General features: G+C 37.2%; 1 protein-coding gene across 4 annotated transcripts in view; it reads right to left on the bottom strand.

Annotated features, from left to right (window-relative positions):
• Positions 1-19,816, bottom strand: part of ATG7 (autophagy related 7) — a 107,789-nt gene that overhangs the window by 42,660 nt on the left and 45,313 nt on the right. For all 4 annotated transcript variants that reach the window (XM_063348041.1, XM_063348043.1, XM_063348042.1 and 1 more), the window contains exon 18: positions 18,604-18,726. In XM_063348041.1, the coding sequence (XP_063204111.1) occupies positions 18,604-18,726 (123 nt within the window). The remainder of the gene's footprint in view (positions 1-18,603; positions 18,727-19,816) is intronic.

Here is a 19,816-nt window from a genome sequence, read left to right on the forward strand (position 1 = left end):
TCGTTTGGTCAGGTTGTGACAGAGACCACACTTGACTTTTCATCACATAAAAAAAATAACCCAAATAGCATACTGTTAAAAGGAGTTAATACATCACTTTCAAATACCACGGCATATGTTAAGCATGTCACCCTAAGAACCGATACAGTATGCACCTGGATTCCTTTTTACTCTCTCTCTGTGCTGTCTCTACCCAGGGATTCACTCCACAGCCCTAAGAGCTACAATCAAAAGGTACAAAAGACAGCAAGTATGAGAAATTAAAGGTTTTATTCTGCAGGGGAATGATTTATTAATGCTGAGAGCTTAATTTAGTAATCAGACACTATCTGAAGAGAGAAAAAAAACAAACCTGAACATGGAATACTTAGATGAGGAAACTATTCCAGCTTTTATGTAGTTTTGTCCCAAATTCAAAGTTAAAAAGACTGGGAAAGAACTTTTCCAATTTACTGAAATCCAATACTGGATTTCATCCAGGTCTATACCTCAAAGGCAAAAGGGACTTAGTCATATTTTTACATAACTAAATTCCTGAGTCACATAAAGAGGGAGAGTTGAATGAAACTCAGGAACAATTTCTGCCACTAAATATTTTATTTTTATAGTATTGCTTGTAAGAAGCAAATGTTGTAAGACTATTTCAAAACTTCAAAGCCTTTCATCATTGGTTATTGCTCATTTCTCATTCAGATTTACCAATACATTAATGCACATAATACTAATTCTGCATCATGGTAACAAGAGCAAACGGTGACTGCTCAGCTAACTCTAACAACCCAATAAAGAATTGGTAATTAACCAGCTGTTAAAATAATAATAGTTTTGAAACATCTTTGCAGTACTACAGACTTCACATCATGGAACAGAGTTATTGGATGTCACACTAGCCTCTGAGCTGGGTTAATGAAGCAATGTTCAAACGCAGCCAATTTTATACAGCAATGATTAATGGAATGATCAAATTGAAATGATATGCATTCACTGAACTCTTAATTCACATTACACAAAAAAAAAAAAAAAAAAAAAGAGACCTTGCATGAGCCCAGCACACCAACCACTGTGCTGTTATGAATTTACATTTCATCGTCCCTTCTAATTACACTAACCGTGACTAAATCTTGGAGATGCCGCAGAAAAAAGGCAAATTTAAGTCCTTTGTTTCTAAACCCACATTTTCCCACTTCCTCTTTGCCTCAGGCTTGCAATCTCTTTTCTTCAAAACTCCTTTACGCCCCTCAAACTCAGAACATTTGAAACTCACTCCCTCAGCCTACCCAGCACTTCAGCAGGCTCCAGAGCCCTTTCAAACCACACCAGCTGTCAGCCCCTCTGTCTGTCCCTGGGACGGCCCCGCTGAGATTTCTGATGGCGCTCTGTTCTTGCCTTGCTCCGACACACACGGCCGGTGCGTCGGCATTGCTCTCGCTCGTCCGCACGTTCCCTCCTCACGTCTTTGCAGACACTGACTGCTCTCACCATTCTTTGGCTCCAAGATGCAGGCCACAGACTCCCCCTCCACCAACACAATGGACCATTTCCTCTCCCACGTGCACACAAACAATAAGTCATTTAAGAAACATGCTTAAATTGATGACTTGGTCATGTCAATTCTGATGCATGTCACTCCAGTTATAAAGAATATTAGTTTCATTTCTCTGTGCAAATGCTCAATTTATTACTTTCTCTAAATTATCACAGCAATTTTGAGACTTCAAGAATACTACAATAAAATTCATCATTCGCTCAGTATCAGTTAAAAGCTGTCAAACCTGACGATTCATTTCATCAGCATTTATTGTGCTTCATGAATTCTAGATCAAAACATCTTCAACAAAATAATGAAGTTATGTATAACTCAAAGTGGCAGCACCCATAAATCCTTCAAGCCTTTGGCAGCTTCTTTAATCCAACGTAATGGTGTTTCCTTGTATAACAAGTCTCGTGATGTCTGTAATGGCATCTCACTAGAGTAACAACAGTTTTAATGTTATAGCTCTCTAGCATGCCTGAAGTATTAATCAGATCCCATATTTAAATACGAAATCAGAGTACTCTTGATGCTCTTCCTGAAACGGATACACTAATCAGAGCCCCCCACGAAATTTTAAAAGAAGTACAATAAGGATCGTGACTGCGAAGTTGCTTTTGATACCAAACATTGCAGCTTTCTGCTTATTGCTTTACACTATTACCTCATCCCTCCACACTAAAATAACGTTTCTAAACAGGCAGCCTATTCTATAAGCAATTTTCTCTGCCACAAGTTCTTTCCTTTTGCTTTTAAACAGAAGAGAGTAAAGAAAAAACCCATTTTACAACAAGAATGAAGGACAGCAGATGTTATGCTAAAGCTGGTGAACATCATTCTCCTTTGAAAGCAAAAGGCTCAACGATCACAGTATTCATTCTTCAAAATTTAGAAATTTCTTTATGAAAACCAAATTTTCCTTTCTTGTAAGTGAGCTTACATCCTAGCAGTTTTCCAAATACACTAACTTTTTTCTAGTACTGTCCTGAAAACTCACATAGCTTCCTCCACCAGCTATTACTTATGAGATAAGGATGTTACTCATGCTACATTATAAAAAGTGATGGTTGTTTAGGTTTTTTTTTATGACCAACCTTGCTTAAGTTTAACCTCACTTAGCAGGAAAATCATGTTTGTGACCTTTACGCCTCAATTTAACTAAAAATATATTTAATAGCACGTATTACCTCATTTTCCCAAATCTCCCATAACCATCTCTTGTTTCCACTGTATAAAAAGAAAATTCACTGTCAGCTCCTTGAACTTTTATCACCACGTTTCAGCTATAACCAAGATTTTACTTTGTTGAGTAATCAAAATACAATCTGCAATCATACATATTAAGCACACATTAAAATGTTAAATTACATATTAAATGCATTAAGCAGTTTGATCCAATTTCTAAACTCTAGATTAAATCCAGAAAGCAGAAATATCAAAAAAGTAGCTCCAACCAACACAAAACCCGTAGGTCCAAGGAAGGCAGGGTTTAAAGTATTTCACTACCCGTCTAAAAGCGTGAGCTTGTGTTTTATAGTCTGGACTCATTCCAAAGGCCGTCCCCAGTGAATCCACCCTCTCTCCGGGGAACCAAAGACAGCTGGAGAGGACGATGACCATATCAATATCCACGCGTGCTGCTGTCATGAATGTATGCTAGCACAGTTGGACAGGCTCAGGGAGCATAGGTAATTCAGTAGAGAATTCTCTCGTAGGAGCTTGCCAGTTCCATTGTGCCAGCAGAGAAAATGTGAAGTATTGCGAAAGCACCAGGAAAGCCTACATCCGTGGCCACGACTGCCTATAATGATAAAGTTAAAATAGAGCGCCCAGCCATCATTCACGTATGAAAACTACAACAGATGCTCTTTAATTCTTTATCCGAATGAACCTCAGTCATTTAGCTTCCACAATTCTTTTTTGTATTTATTATAGTGAACCAAACTCACACAAAGTGGCTTCTTTTGGAGGCTGGAAATAACATCTTAGTTTGAATTTGCCCCTTCTTTGTCCATTATCTTTTTTAGTTCTACTAAGAATTAAAATCAAGCCTCAATTTCATGACTGTCTGTCCCTGAAAACACATACAAAATCTCAGAATTTGTTAGACATAAGACTATTTGCTTGTGGAGAAAGAGACTAAGACTAGTTTCGTGATTGAGGGACTCTACCAGCCGACCCTGTTTGCTCAAAACCACGAGCCCAGTAATCCCAGGCAGAGCGGTACAGCGCAGTATTACCACTACTTTGGTATGCCCCGCGTGTGGCAGAGGCAGATCCAGGGATTGTGCACATAAATCACTCATCCAGGAGGGGAAAAAAATGTCTACACAATTACCAACTAAGACAACTAATACGAAATGGTGTTTGTACAACGGCTATTCAAAGAAATGTTATTTGTGGGAAGAATGAGTCATAGGATAGCGAACTTCATATACTACAGTTACACAAAGTGAGGAAAACAAAAGGAACTAGAACTTAGATGATTTTTTTTTTTAAATAATCAAGAAACAGCAAAACCAGCTGTCGCACTGTAGTAATTAGCTCTTGCTTTGTTATGTCTTCATATTCTCTCCAGTAGTAGTTTTCTCTTTTTTATTTTTTAACTTGCATTTTGGGTTTGCTGTTGTTGGCACACTGTAGACACTGGATAAATAAACTTTTAAACAACATAAACCCTTTTAAAACTGCATCTTTTAATTCCTACCCCCTTGAGAGCTTGGAAAGTAATTACTTAATTCTTTACAGGTTTAATTGTGCATCCCTTCTCTATCTCTGTTACTTTTCCTTCTACTTTATTTACAACAAAATAAATAAGCATCTCGGCAGCTATCTCCATCTAAACCACAGTTTGTGTCTTTTCCTTAACTATGTATTTTTGTATTTATTGATTGACCCACATAATTTCACACCTAACTCGCAGGGGATCAAATTCATTGTCAGGTAGGCTTGAGTCAGTAGTTTAAAATTACAGAAATTTATTTCACGCAGAGTAAGTAATTAAACAGAACCCGTATTTTAAGATGACAAAGTACTAATGTGCTTGAACATACAGAGTATTTCTCCAAAATTATTTATGTAATCTCACCACTTTAAGTTCATTCCAAATAGACTAGTTTTATTATATTTACTTTTGTGTTTTAACTGGAATAGAGTCAGTTGACTTTGAGTCTTCGTTTGCTATGAAAGAGTCCCGTGCCACGAAATAATCACGTTGCAACATTTTACACTCCGATACCAAGACAAGGTCTGCGCGCGCACCTTCACGCAGAGGGATTTCCGCCTGCCCGCTACGCAGCCTGAGAGCCCCCGACTCACGGAACGACTGAAGCACATGTTGGTACCTGGTGCTTTAACTGAGGGCAACACTGACATGTATCCTTGAGATAATTTTGAAAAGTATTTTCTTGGATACATTAAGGACTATTTTTAATAAACTGAAATAAACGAAAATTATCACGCTGGGCCATGCCTAGACAATTTTTGAGTATCTCCAAGGATGGAGAGTCCACAACCCCTCTGGGAAACCTGTTAATCTAAAGACTCATACAGGTAACCTTTTTCTAACAAAAAACAATGACTAAATATGAAATTTGATTTTCATTTTTCATGTTCACAAAGAGTATCAAAATTACCAACAAGGTCTAAGGACTTGCATTTGGCCTTCCTGACTTCAGTGATAAAGTGCTAATGAGTTAAGAAAGCTAAAGACAAAACCAGTAATATTTACCTCATATATATTCATATATATTCTTACTCATGTTTTAGCTGTGATTTTCACTTCATAGAATAGAATAGAATGGAATCATAGAACCGTTTAGGTTGGAAAAGACCTTTAAGATCATTGAGTCCAGCCATTAACCATGTCCCTCAGCACCACGTCTGCCCGTCTTTTAAATCCCTCCAAGGATGGTGCCTCCACCACTTCCCCGAGCAGCCTGTTCCAATGTTTGATAACCCTTTTGGTGAAGAAATTTTTCCTAATATCCATCCTAAACCTCCCCGGGCGCAACTTGAGGTCATTTCCTCTTGTCCTATCGCCTGTTACTTGGGCAAAGAGACTGACGCCCCCTGGCTACACCCTCCTTTCAGGGAGTTGGAGGGAGCGAGAAGGTCTCCCCTCAGCCTCCTCATACCAAGGCTTGCAGCTCAACCTAACTTTTTTTAAGAGTATGCTGTTAGATTTCAAGGTGTAGCCATTCGTATTTACCCAGTAAAACTGCATTATTTTAAGGTTGCTGTGTAACAATTAAATTACTTTTAAAATCATCATTACACCTGTAGAATGACAAAAATTTTCCCGAATATGAAAATAACACGACAAACTCAGTAACTGACAAGCTGCTCTCGCTTCATGAAATATTACATGGGCAGTATAGTTTCAGTGTCCCAGACTCAATACCTACAGAATGCACAACTCATAGCTAATTTGAAGCATGTTAATTAATTAATATCTAGAGTGGGGTTTTTAAAGGTTGAGAGACCAAGAAAACAGAAACTCATCCTACTTTTTTTTTTTTTAAATGATATGTTCTCTGAAGTTAAAAATTAAACCTTTTTCCTCTGGGCAAAATTTTTATTGTGTACATAACACTACAGACTTTTTTCATGACTCTTCATGAGCTCAGACACAACCTTCATTTACAAGGCGATGACTTTCCATCACTTTGCACTTAAATTAGCTAAGAGAAGTCACTGCTACGGAAAACTTATTACTGAAGTGATAAGACAAGCAATGCTTATCTTCTCAGAAACAAATAGGCTAATCTTAGAATCAAGTCTGGATGTTAACTACGGAATTGGTCATTAATTTTTACCCCTCCTAAGCTACCAGGTGGGCTCTCCATGACTCCACCCAATTTCATAAAGTATGCTGCGTAGCAAATTCCAGCTAGAAGCCAAGTTATAAGGTGTTTAAGGAAAAGATGTAATAAGGAAACTTCATGAGAACCTGAACTAGAATAAGGCAGAAGAAAAGTCAGCACTATTGTTGAGATACTCATTTAAGCATAAATATCAGGAAAATATTCAGAATCAAATAGCAGGAAAACTAAGGCAAGTAAGAGCTAGGTTCGTACTAATTTGAAAGGCTATTCAAATCTGCCCATTTTATAAATCTCTGCAACATTAGTGTCAACTTTAGCCAACAACATTTGCATTATAGTAGCAATCTGGAGGTAAATCTTTAAACAATCATGCAGGTAAAATTATTTCATACCTCATAAGAAACAAACCCTAAGACACTGTGAAAATTTAAGTTGGGAAGTAGTTTACAAAGGGTTTTCTGTATGAGATTTCCACGTAGGACTAGATCTTAATGTTGATGCATTGTTATTAAAATTTGTGATGCTTAATTTCATCTGATTGTGATATGAATATGAATTAGCAATCACTGGCATTAAAGAGAAGTTGTAGTAAACCTCCATGATTTTAGCTACTCTTCGCACTGTAATCAACTTCTTCTATTAGCACTTACTAGTTCCACCTATACTTACAGGAAAATCAGTAGTTTACAAAGTTGGAAGAAAAGCTACTGCTGTTTGTACCAAAAGGTCTTGTAATCAAAAATTACATGTTGACAATAATAAAATACCCATGCACTTGGTATATGTGACAAATGACAGCACAAGTTCTCTTGCACGACTCTAACACGAATGCTGAAGAGAAGTTTTAGAGACATTTCCAGAGGAAATATAGATTGTCAGAAGAATGCAAACATGCTTAACAATTAAATACCCTTGCAGACAACATTTAATGGTCTACAAGATGAACGGAGTACAATTAAAACAGGGGGGATGGAGTGTACTCATACATAATACAGTAACTCAATTAACATTCAAACATTCAACAGTTTAGTGAATGCAGGGGCAGATTTGCCTCCAGGAATTCACAGCACCTTTGGGTAAGGCTACAACAGTATGTGTTTATTGAAATCTGCATCTGGTTGTAATTTGTCCAGCAGCAAACTTTTTTGCTTTTTTCACTTGAATGATCTACAGGGGCCCATATACTCTGCAACTGTTTGCTTGCAGTAAGATGCACATTGTATAATTTATGTTCTTAATTATAAAACAAAGTTTATCAGCATGTTTGTCTGTGTTGTGTAATTTCTTATTCTTCACATGAGAATAATAGAATGCATCTTGAACAGTCTATTCATTCTTCATTGTAACAAAATATATTGGAATGGAAGAGATTTAATCCCTAAATTATTTTACTTCTCCCTTCTTTACTGGAGATTTTTTCTTTAGAGAAAAAGGAGTCAACATAGTTTCAAAATGTTTCTAGAAGATATTTACTCCCCTCCCCATCACTGCCCCCCACCCCCTCCCCCCCCCCAAAAAAAAAAGAAAAAAAAAAGAAGAGAATGCAGGTTATAATCCTAATTTGCCAAATATTGTTTTAGTACTGATATACCTTGTTCAAAACTGTGGCCGAGCCCAAAAAACAGTTTTGTTTCTATAAAAGCCTCCTCTGCAAAAACTAGCTAAGTATTTTGGAAAACGCAACTCTTGTCCTCACCACCTATCCAATCCCAAATCCCACAAGGAAGGAAAACTGATTAGAGCAAGAGCAAAGAAAAAGTCTGGAACCTGGGAAGGGAAAGAAAGGAGGCAGAAAGCCCTACACCACGAGGATCATAGTTTTGTCTCCAGATAGGCACTTGGCTCCCCCTCAGTATTTTAAGCATTAATTCACAAACTTCAGCTTCTTGCTAACCCACTATCCTGTCTTCACTAGAATTCCAGTAGAGGAACCGCCTTCTTAAAACAGATACAGTTTTCTGAGGTTACTTCAGGAATTATGAACATTGGTTTTCCTGTTATTACTCGAACTGATACAGTTCTTCTGGGCTTCTTTACAGGAAGACATCAAGAGTCAGGTCAGCAGAAAAAAAAGTTCAAATACAGAGTAATTTTTAAGAGCACGTACTGATTGTGAGGTGCGACGCATTGAGATTTCTCCTTGGGCTGGGTCTCAAACGTAAAGGAGACCTGGAAACTTTTTTGGTACATTTTGTGTAAAAGGGGACAGGCACAGCCGAGAATTTCATACTCTCCATTCCCACCAAGGGGAAAAGCAAGAAGATTCAGAAGAGGTGAATTCTGGGGGCAGAGAGGTTCACCATTAAGCTGCCTTAACTTTCCCTGACCTCCGCTTTCCACAACTTGAGTTCTAAGAAGCTTATGTCTCATTACTTTTTCATTTGTGGGCATAAAAACACTCTGTTTTGGTAACACTAGCATGTGGAGCATCAGACAAAGAAGCTGAGAGCAGAGGGACACATTAAGACATTCCTCCTACAAGAACAAGATCATAATCACTTGATAATTCTCCTTTTGTTTATCACATACCAATAGCTAGTGCTGCAGTTACAGAGAAAATCAGATCCCAATCACGGCTAAACAACTATTTTTTATGACAGAACCAAAAAATGAACCTCTATTCAGTGCAGATTACCAAAATGTTAGAAAGTTATTCCCCAAAATTTTATTCTGGGGTTTTTGAAACATGAGACTCTGGCAAGGTTTTGATTTTTATCCATGTGTTATTGTTACTGTCTTCACTAAACAACGTGAATTCAGTGGCATTTAATTTCATGAAATTTTACCAGGATTACACTCAGGTCTTGCTTATTCACCTTGCGAAGCAGGCACTGACAGCGATCGGGGACTACCTGAATCTTTGCAAATGGCGCATGAAAGGAGCAGACAGCGCACGTTCTGTACACTTCTATCGGCTTGCTGTTGCCTAAAATTGTGGTGCCATGGAAATCCCAAATCCACTGAAAATACCAAATATTATCACAGTATTCAAAGAAAAAATATATGGTAACTTGATTGAAGGGAACAGGGACGTGAGGATTTGACAGCAGCAGTGGTCAAAGGCCATTTGAAGCCGCTAAAATACTTTCAGACAGAGGCAGAGGAATAACAAAGGCAGGTGATGGGAAGAGAGGTTTGAGTGAACATTGAAATAAACCCAAAACTCGCAAAGCATTTTCTATATCAAGGCAGCTGGACAGCTCAATATTAGGATAATAAAAATAAATACAAATACTGTAGAATAATGTTGACAAATTACAATATACATTATGAACTTTTTCTACATGTATCAGGGGACTCTCTTCTGTATACAAGCGGCAATGAAAGAGCGAGAGGTAAACTTTCACACTAGTATTCCTCCTGTTACTGGCTGTTAGCACATTTTTGATACTTTTTTCCCCTACTTTGATCCTATATTAACTATAAAAGTCATAAGGAGCAGAGCGACAGACTGCTGCAATTTGACCGCTGAAACACATAGCTGAGAACATGGAGAAGTTACTTTACCACTACAAGCAAGAAAAGAAGATCGAGTATTAAATCTATTACAAGTGTAAAGTAAAGGGGCTCCTACTAGCCAGGTAACAAATCTCTCTCTCAAACACACGGTCAGTGTTGTAAAGTACCAGTCTTCTTCTAGACAGAGAAGTGGAAACAGAGTACAAGGAGAGAAGAAACTACGAGCTAAAAACTTTTGGATCCAATGATGAAGATTTTAGGATCTCAGTGTGGAATTCCCCCTATTTCCAAGGTGCAAGACTCCTAGAAAATTAGGCCAGAATTTATAGGAAATTCATGCTCATAGCTCCACTGTTTTGCAGTGATACACCACTTCAATGATTCCATATCAATTTTTAGGCAAGGTTGTTCAGCATTGCTTTACCTTAAACCTCTGGGTAATCTTTAGGGAGATGGACGAAAAGCACTTTATGAACTTCCATGGGCAATCTAGTTGATTTTTTAATTCCTTTGATCACCTTTTTTTACCTTTAGAATATACAGGATTACATTTTGTGCCTGGATTTGTAGATTTTGTGTCTATACCTGCTGATGGACCAGTCAAAACACTCAAGACGGTATTTCCTTACCTATATACAAGGGCAGGCGAAATGGAAACATGGAAAATTATTCAATAATATATTATCAATAAATAATAAGTAAAAGTTCTATTATGTGATAGAAGTATGCAGCACTTCTGTCTCAGTCAAGTATCAGAAGGGTGAGAATGTTCCTGGAGAAGGAGCTTCACCTTTGTTACATAGAGAAAAATGCACTTACTGCCAGAAGCAGGAAAAAAAAAGGAGGGATAGGGAATATTTAACATGGTGATAGTGCTATGCTGGATTTGCACATGCTTCGTGCCCGATCTCTAGTTAACACCAAGAAACCACACTCTTTTTCAGTCCTCTCCTACCACATCTAACTGTTGGGTCCTCACTGCTTTCTCATTAACTGCTTATTAAGGGTTGTTAATCATTTTCATGAATCCTTCATAGACTTCAAACGGCTGAAATCCTCGGTGCCGTAGGAGGGTAGGCCTAGAGATGCTTCCGAAGTACCGAGTCCCTAATCACTAGATCAGCCGGCTCAGTTACAGAAGTCATTTCTAACTTCTTCACCCTGCGATGCCAGAGACTGGCAAAGAAATCATGCCAGGATACTGAACTTCTTCAGTCGTATTAATAATAATTCGCTGTGGAAACTGGGGGTAAGTCTTCTTCTGCCTTGCAGAAGACAATAGTAAAAAATGTAATTGTATTAAGTTTCTTAGAGGCATGATTCATTTCTAAAGACATCAACAAATCAATTTTTCAGATTTTACAGCTTCAGTAGAGCAGTTCACTTCAAAATTTTGGGTGCCGTGTTCATCACTAACTAAAAATATTCTGAAGTCTTAAATAAAGTACAATTTAATACCATTTACTATCATGGCACAAATTGAAGCATTACTTCATCACTTCAAATACTCCTTGTTTAGATACTGATCTAATGAGAGCAATTAAAACAATTCATAGAAAAGTAGTGTACCTTTACAACTGTACTTGAGGTGCTGTTACTCTTAAAACAGGCAACATCAGAAAGCACAGACACTTTGAGGCCTCTTGGTAGAGAATGTCCGATATTCACTAGCACTAATCTGATCAGTACTGTTTATAAAGAGGACAAAGAATCCTGAATTATCTACACAAGAGAGTACTCAAAAACTGCATAGGTATTTTGAAGAACACAGACTAAATATTAATGCTACAGCAGCCTCACAGCACCTGGAAAGGTGCTACATTACTAAGGCTAATTTTTTTTAATAGCTTATATAAAATGAGGTGCTGACTGCTATTTGTTGCATAGTTTTCTCCCTCACATAAAAACTGATGAGATTTTAAGTTTATTCATAGCAGTACTTTCCATTTTATAGCTCTGCAAGATTTACTGGGAAATTTTATATAGAGATAGATTTAAACTCTATCAATGTTTTGGCACTACGACAGCAATTCACAGTTTAATACATAAAAAAAAAAAAAAAATTACCATCTGCTGCTAGCCCAAATGCCGTAATTCCATTTCTTTCAGTGGCTTTAGACTAAATTTTTTTCTATGTCGTTGAAATTTCAAACAAAAAGGACACCTTGATATCAACAGCAGTTTAAATTTAAAAAAAAAATTCTTTACATTGAGCAGTCGTGGTTTCCTCTATCTCTGCCCCCAAGTATCAATTCTTACATTTGAATTTGCAGTTTCCTTTGATTTGACTAATAACTATCCAAATTTAATGAATCTATCAATCTATGCAGCTAATCAGTAGCACCTTTTATTGAAGAATGCCAGCATTTACAAGTCTAAATTCGCAAATAGAAGTATTTTACAAGGTTGTTTCATGTTTTTTGAGACAAGATCACACAGGGTGTTTATGACAACATAGATTTATTCATTCAAAGTGATATGGATAGCATTTCTATAGCTGTCCTCACTTTTAAAATCTCTCTTTGGAATTCAAACACTGAAGAGGGTTGACTGATGAAAATACGTTTGTAACTTTAACACTCCAAGCTCTGGTCTTACAGGACTCTCGGCTCAGAAGACTGGCAGGCCCTCATCCTCAAGATCTTCCTTAAAGCATCCCTGTGGTACGGTACCCTCAAAGGAATCCTTCCATTCTGTCCCACCCTACAGTCAACTCTGCTTCCCCCTTTTTGCCCTTGGCTTCAACTAAGTAAAACGACTGCACGTGGCCCTCCCTGTCCTGAAGGGACAAATACTTATTTATTCAAATATATCATCAAACATGAGTATTTGTGCACATCAGTTGCTGATATAAGTCCTAGGAAGAGGATTTGAGTATTAAGCATTGGAAGGGGCTGCCCAGGGAAGCGGTTGAGGCACCATCCCTGGAGGTATTTAAAAGATGGGCAGACGTGGTGCTTAGAGATAAGGTTTAGTGATGGTTTCTGTCAGAGTTCGGTTGATGGTTGGACTAGATGGTCTGAAAGGTCTCTTCCAACCTAGGCGATTCTATGATTCTATTATTAGTAGTAATAATTGAAATTAACAGTAAAGTTACCAGAGGAAAGACAAAGAGATCCTGTTTTGGTATGAAATAGAGGAAACACTTCACTGATATTTCTAAATTCTTCGAAGAGCAGCAAAAGGTATCAGCATAAAGACCATTCTTGGGTTTGTTCAAAGGCTATAAAACTCCTTGGCAAAATTTCAAGAGCAGAAATACCATAGATTCAGCAGAACACTGAATGACTGAAAGACTTACTCAATCTAATTTAGGCACATAATAGCAAAGCAAAATAACGAGAATGCATTGGAAATTTACATACATTTTAAAATCTACTGTAACTGAGACTCATTTCTCACTTGGACCATGTTCAACGGGAAATTTTTTGCAGAAGAAATTTACCATTATTTGAAGATCTGGGAAACATTGCTTGATGAACAAAGAAAAATGATGACATTAATTGACATCATGAGAAAACTTAAGAAGAAAGAAAAAACCCACCTACTGAAAGAAAACAGATTAATCTCTTAAATCTCTTAAGGAAAAAATTCCAGGGCAGGCCTGAATCCGTCAAAGTGAATTTCTCCTGAAACGCACCAGACTAAAAACATTAAGGAAAGCAAAAAAGCCCACAGACACAGAAATCTCTCAAATACTAATTTTTGTCTACCCATCAGTAGTGGTTTTTTGTAATAATTTTTCATAACATCCAGTGAAATTCAATTCTGAATACTGCTTGGTTAAGAGAAAAAAAATTGTTAAGTTACAGAACTTACTGTTATAATATTGTTGAAGTTGGGTTTTTCTGTTTCGTTTGGTGGGTTTTTTGGCTATTCATATGTTATTGTTTCAGCATCAAATATGTTGCATAATATAACACAGGATCAGAAACAAGCAGGATATTTTTAATAGCAAAGCACACTGGAAATTCTGATTTTTCTTCCAAATCTGGATAAGCACAAAGTTCACTTTTAATATCAGCTGCCTTTTATACAACAATTTTACTGGCACTTTTTTTTTTTTAATTAATCCTACCCTTCTATAGGATAAGAGTTCTAATCTGAATTGTTTGGGATACAGTAAACCAGGAGAGCAAGGGGATTTCGCAAATACCAAATTGGGTTTATTCAATGACCACAAGAACTTGTAATAGAAGCTATAGATACTATACGTCACATTGTAAGAGACAAAAAAACCCTGAAGTACAAAAGTAGTAAAGTAAAATAACACAGACATCATGACCTGCTGGCACCAGTATCTGACCTTTACAATCATTCAGAAATATCAGCTCTGGTCTGGATCTGATTTCTCCCAAAATTCTTTATGATTCTCTTAGATTGTAAGAGTTCTACCACTTCTTTTGTTTCAATCACTCATAAAACAAAGTGAACGTTTTATTTGTTTTACGTATTTTATGATTTTCTTTCATCCTAATGAAAGCAGAAAGTATAGTAAAGCTTCCTAAAGCATCCAGGTAATTTAGGAATTGAAATCCAAAGTAGGAAAGTATATTTATACTTGTGTCTTATTAAGAGCAGAAAGAAATAAAGTTTCTGTACTTCTGAAAATGGATATAGGTGAAAAAGCCTTCAACAGAAATTCAACTGCACATAATACAGTGAATTCACTCAAAAATTGCACTTTATCACTATTATTGCTCCTTTTATCAATACATTTCAAGAGATGCTTCACTCCCAGTGGTTTCAAGAGCACTTGCATATGTTTGAGTAAGGATAAGCCTGGTTACTTTGCTTCTTTGGGCCTTGAAGAACAGTGGCAGTTCTTTCTGAAGAAAAAGGGCAACAACAAAATGAATACCCTTCTGAAGTACGTTTCTTAGAAAATCTTACACATGGGAATGGTTCTTCCACAACTATGGAATAATCTTGACTATGGGTCTTATTAATGTGTCAGTTTCACTTCCAGAAGCGTGCCAAATCAGTAAAAATTAATCTTTAACACAGAGCGCATATCAGAAAAACTATAATTTTAGACGAGATTAAATATAAAGAGCTCTCCACACCAGCAAAACCCAACACACTTTGCAGGGTTACACCTGGCGAATGTGGCAAGCAAACCAGCTGGTTTTAGAGATGCACTGAGATACTCCACCACCGTCGGGCAGCCCAGCCAAGTTCTGAACTGGAAGTCATTCAGTTGGTTGTTGTTCTGTCAACGCCTCCAGTTTCTGATTAAAAATTCAAAAGATGCATAGGCTTCCTCTATTTTAAGCCCAGGTATTAAACTTGACTATACATTGACCAAGTGTCAAGTTAAAAAGTTTAGTTTAGGAGTAAGGAGACAAAGTGATCTGGAAAACATAAATGCAATTTTTACGTGAGTTTGGGCACTCACAAAGTGAACTGTATCCAGGGGAAACAAGGTCTAAGTGCTGATGTGGGACTTTCCCACAGCTTCTACTGGCCTTCAAAGCCATGTGTGTCATCAGAGTCTCTTGCTGGAGCTGTACATAAATATCTAACTGGTGTTAAAAAACAAAAGATGATCCACAGAACCTAAATTAAAGCCAGATGTGGAAAAAGCAGATGCCTGAAATTTACCGTCATTTCAAGACAGAATAGAAGCACTTGCTAATTTTATTATTTACTGAGTAAACTGTCACGGCTAAGGAAGTCACGTAGAACATTTATAATTTCCTGATGCATCTCACGTTAAAGAAATAAGTGCTCTTATTGACCAAAACCCCTGCAATTAGTATCAAATTTGAACCACAAACTAAACCTGTGTTATACTCCTACTCTGGTTGAACACTGAATTATGATTATATTCTTATCAGTCATTTTAAGAACATAAGGTAAAGTATGTCAAGATGGTATTAATACTTAGATCAACAGCACAGCACTGGAAGAAGAAACTGATCAATGCAAGTTAAAAATATATTTACTAAGTGAAAAGTCTTCTATATCTTACTGCAAATTGTATTTCTTTGATCCAGGCAAACGCAGTCTGTGCTAAGCATGTAGACAGGTCAGGTTTTCACGGAAACTTCAGGCCATCCAAATCCATTTAATGTAGTCAGCCACTCGTACAGAACATGCATGACTTATCCAGAATCTCTTTTAACTAACTCAGAAGCAATCTTTTACAGTTGGTTTAGTATTTATATCATTAAAGTGCTTATATACACACATCATGAAAGCAGCTAAGCCTTTGTTAACGTGAAATAAAAAAAGAAAAGGTTCAATGTGTGATTTAGCTTAAGATGCAATATGCTGAAGCATAAGACCAGCATGACAAAAACTCTAGTTCTGACTACAACAAAACATTTTGAGAACAACATTCAATTAAATGCTCTTAATGTAGCAACATTTTAAGAGTGATCCTTCTAAAAAAAGAACAAGATTGAGTAGTTTCCCTGTCAGATGCCAGTTTATCAGCCTAATATCAGTGATTTTATATATGGAATTACAACACAATTCTGACGTCGCTGCAGTAAATTTAAGGTTGGATGACATGTAACTTTAGAAACCTATTTTCATTACAATGGAGCAATGGCACTGGTCAAATTTTACTAGATAGGAGGAAAGGAAAATCTTCAGTTACCAGAAGCCGTTTTTATGGTTTCCAAACCCAACAGTCATCTACAAAATCTCTTTGATGCGGTTGAGTACAGAAAGGCAAGTAACTTCTCAACAGAACAATCAAATATTCCAATTACCAAAATAGGCCATACATGTCTTATGAAACCTCTCTTACCACTTTTGTTGCAGTTTTTAGAGTGCCACGTATCAAGTATATCTTAAATCAACCTAGAGAGCACTGGTCTTAAATCTAATGCCTCCATTTTAGAGAACACATTCTGCAAAAGCAGCTCAAAAGTAGTCAGAAACCTGAAAGGCCATTTCGTAGTCTGCAAACTCAGCAACATAAATCGCACCAACCACACTCTACGAGAAAAATGAGCTCAAAATACAACAATTCAACAGAAAATATACTAAAAGCACTCTCTTGTGCACCTAAAACTTTTAAAAACTGCCCCATATTATGTACTGAGGGAGTAGTGGAGGACAACAAAAGCAGTCGCTGGTTCTATGATAGTTGGGCTAATTCAAATGCATTAGATTTGCAAATATTTTGTACCTCAGTTTTTCCACCCATAAGCAATGATTTCACTGCATAAACCTCACTGTTGAGCCCAAAGGTTTTTGAAAGCACACTAATTCCATTTTTTATTAAGCTTTGAACTTCAGTAAGTTGCAATAAACTCACACCAGACTCCACATTTTATAAAGAATACCTAAAACTTTATAAACAAAGACATGTATACATTCTGAAGCTGCAAAAGAAATGTATTCATTAATATCTGCAAAATAATAGATTACTAACTAGGGCAACTCTAACTGGTTTTAATTCTGTCATTAGTGGACTAGACACTTCTTAGCAGCCTCAAAGTCATGTATGTCAATCAGACTACACTCACTCTTACTGCTAATGAGTAGCACCTGTTAGAGGGTATTTGTTTTCCTTTGTTCGATCCCTCTCACGTTTATATTTCATTTTTTTCTAGGTATCACCAGGCTGATTTAAGAATGCATCAGGTATTTCACGGTTTAATGTCTCCACTACCTGCTCCAATTATTTTAAAAGGTTAAAACATGAAACAGAGAGACAAGTCATCGTTATCCCCACAAACCTTATTAAGCAACGCTGTTGAGCCATTTCCAGCTGAAAAAACAGCTACACCATTTACACAGGCTACAGTAACTGAATAATCACTTCTCAAAGCCAACTTTGGAAACATCCACGTGACACAACTACGCCAAAATTAAATTACAGATCTAGAAGAGTACAGACATTTGCAGACAGAGTAAAAATTACAAAACATTATTAAAACACAATTTTAAGATAGATACCTGTTTCATTTTTTATGGGACAAACTCACCATCGCAACTCGTTTAGACAGGATTATCTCCCATGAGAACAAAGCACAGAATCGTAGAATAGTCTGGGTTGGAAGGGACCTTTAAAGTACCCCAGTTTCGTTCCCCATTACAACTTTTGTCACCAGACAAATGAACAGCATTGTTTTCCCCATATTATAATCCATCAAGCAGTACAATAATTACATTTTAGATTGACCTAAAATGATAACTGATTCCCTTATACCACATATTTGTTTTCTTTAAAAGAAATGGTTGAAAATTTAGACATAAAAACTTATGATTAATTTAAGAGAATGTCTAACCTGCTTAGGAACCTGTGTAAACACTGTGGTTGTTAGCCCGTTCTGGGCTGGGTGCTCTCACGGCTACCTATTATCAGTCCTTGTAACGCTTGCACAAACTGCGCTTACACCGCCTGTGAAATACACCCCAAAAGACAACAGACAGGACCTTTCCTCATACAAATTCAGAACTGTCAAGCAACCACTGTCACTTAAAATATTTCTTTAATTTCACAAAACGTGACAACAATAAAATAAGTAATAATATCAGTGTTACACATTTCTAACTGGCTGTCAACATGCATCCCGTCATCCGTTCTTAAAAAAGCATGACCTCTCACATCCAACAATATTTCTTATTCTATAACATTAGGAGGACACACCTTATCTCACTGGCTGGAATACGCGCATGGCTTGTGTAAATCATCCTGTAAATCAAACACCAGGGCTCAATTCTGGCAGTGATTCATTTAATCCCACGGTTATACAGCTGAACATAAAACCAAGCACCCTTTACTGCCACCTCTTTATTCTAAACATTCAAATTGTATTTTCTTACCTCGGCAGCCTGTGTCTCCTGGTGTAATAAAGTTAGACCCGTCAAGTCTTCTAAGAAGGAATGTGAAGAATTAAAAACTTTAGCTAGGAAATTAAACCCTTCTCGTTCATATTGGTCAAGGACCTGTCAAATAAACAGAAAAGGATTTCAAATAATGTGAGATTCATCATTGTATTTTGCTCACAAAATAGAATCTTTCTGAACGCTCAGAAAATGACTGTATGTTGTAAACATGTAAAAATTACGGAAAAAAGAACAAACATTTCTCCCAACTCAGTTTCTAAAGTGGGGGAAGGTGGAGGTAAGAGGGAAGAGAAGCGAGGTTTAAATTACCTGGTTTAAATGTATTTTTAACCTTATAAAAAGACAGATGATATGGCAAGAAAAAAAAAAAGTAGTTGCAAAGCCATGAAAGGAGCATTTGAGTTACACAAAACACAGTAAAAGACTGTTCCACTGTATCAGTCAAGGGAAAGAACCGTGCTGGGGCAGACTGAAAAATTCTCCGAGTCAGTGTCCAAGTCCAACATCCTCCCCGTCTCCAGAGATTCATGGTTCTGAGACCATTATATCTTAAAGCACTCTCTATTTTTCTAATTTTCCCAGTTTATCTTTTATTTTGATAATCTTACAGACTCCTACAAGAATTGCGAGGAAGGTTTTCTCCTATGCACCTCTCAAACCCCTGACCATGAAGAATTTTATTTCATGCATCTCTAGCTTAAATAACTACTTAGCAGGCTGATTTCAACAATGTGGGATGGAGATTGAGGAAAGAAAACATAAATGTCAAAGATGAATGTGATTCTACTAGTTTTGTGAAAGCAGGTAGCAAAAAAACGGGACAAATTTACAATAAAGCAATCCCAGTGCCTGTGTTTTCCTATTTTTTTTTCTGAGTTCTGTCACAGACCCTTTAATACCCTGCTCTGCTGTCACCCGTCTCACAGGGGAAGCGGCTGAGCTTGACTCTTCCTACAGAAATCCACGTAGCAGAGCAGGATGCACGCAGGGACTTCAGAAACATACCATATTTTAATACAAAGGAGCAGTATGTATGACATCAAAGACAGAGAGGCAGCTGAAGGAGCATCAGGATCACCCCACATAAAGAAGACACCAGGTTCTCCCAAGAGTCCAGAGAATGGCTTCATCTATGAAACCGAATGCCTGCCAAAATGCTTTTACCGTGAAAGCTATCGTTGCCTTTCTC

Source organism: Chroicocephalus ridibundus, chromosome 10 (assembly GCF_963924245.1).
Source record: "Chroicocephalus ridibundus chromosome 10, bChrRid1.1, whole genome shotgun sequence".
Classification (NCBI taxonomy): Eukaryota; Metazoa; Chordata; class Aves; order Charadriiformes; family Laridae; genus Chroicocephalus; species Chroicocephalus ridibundus.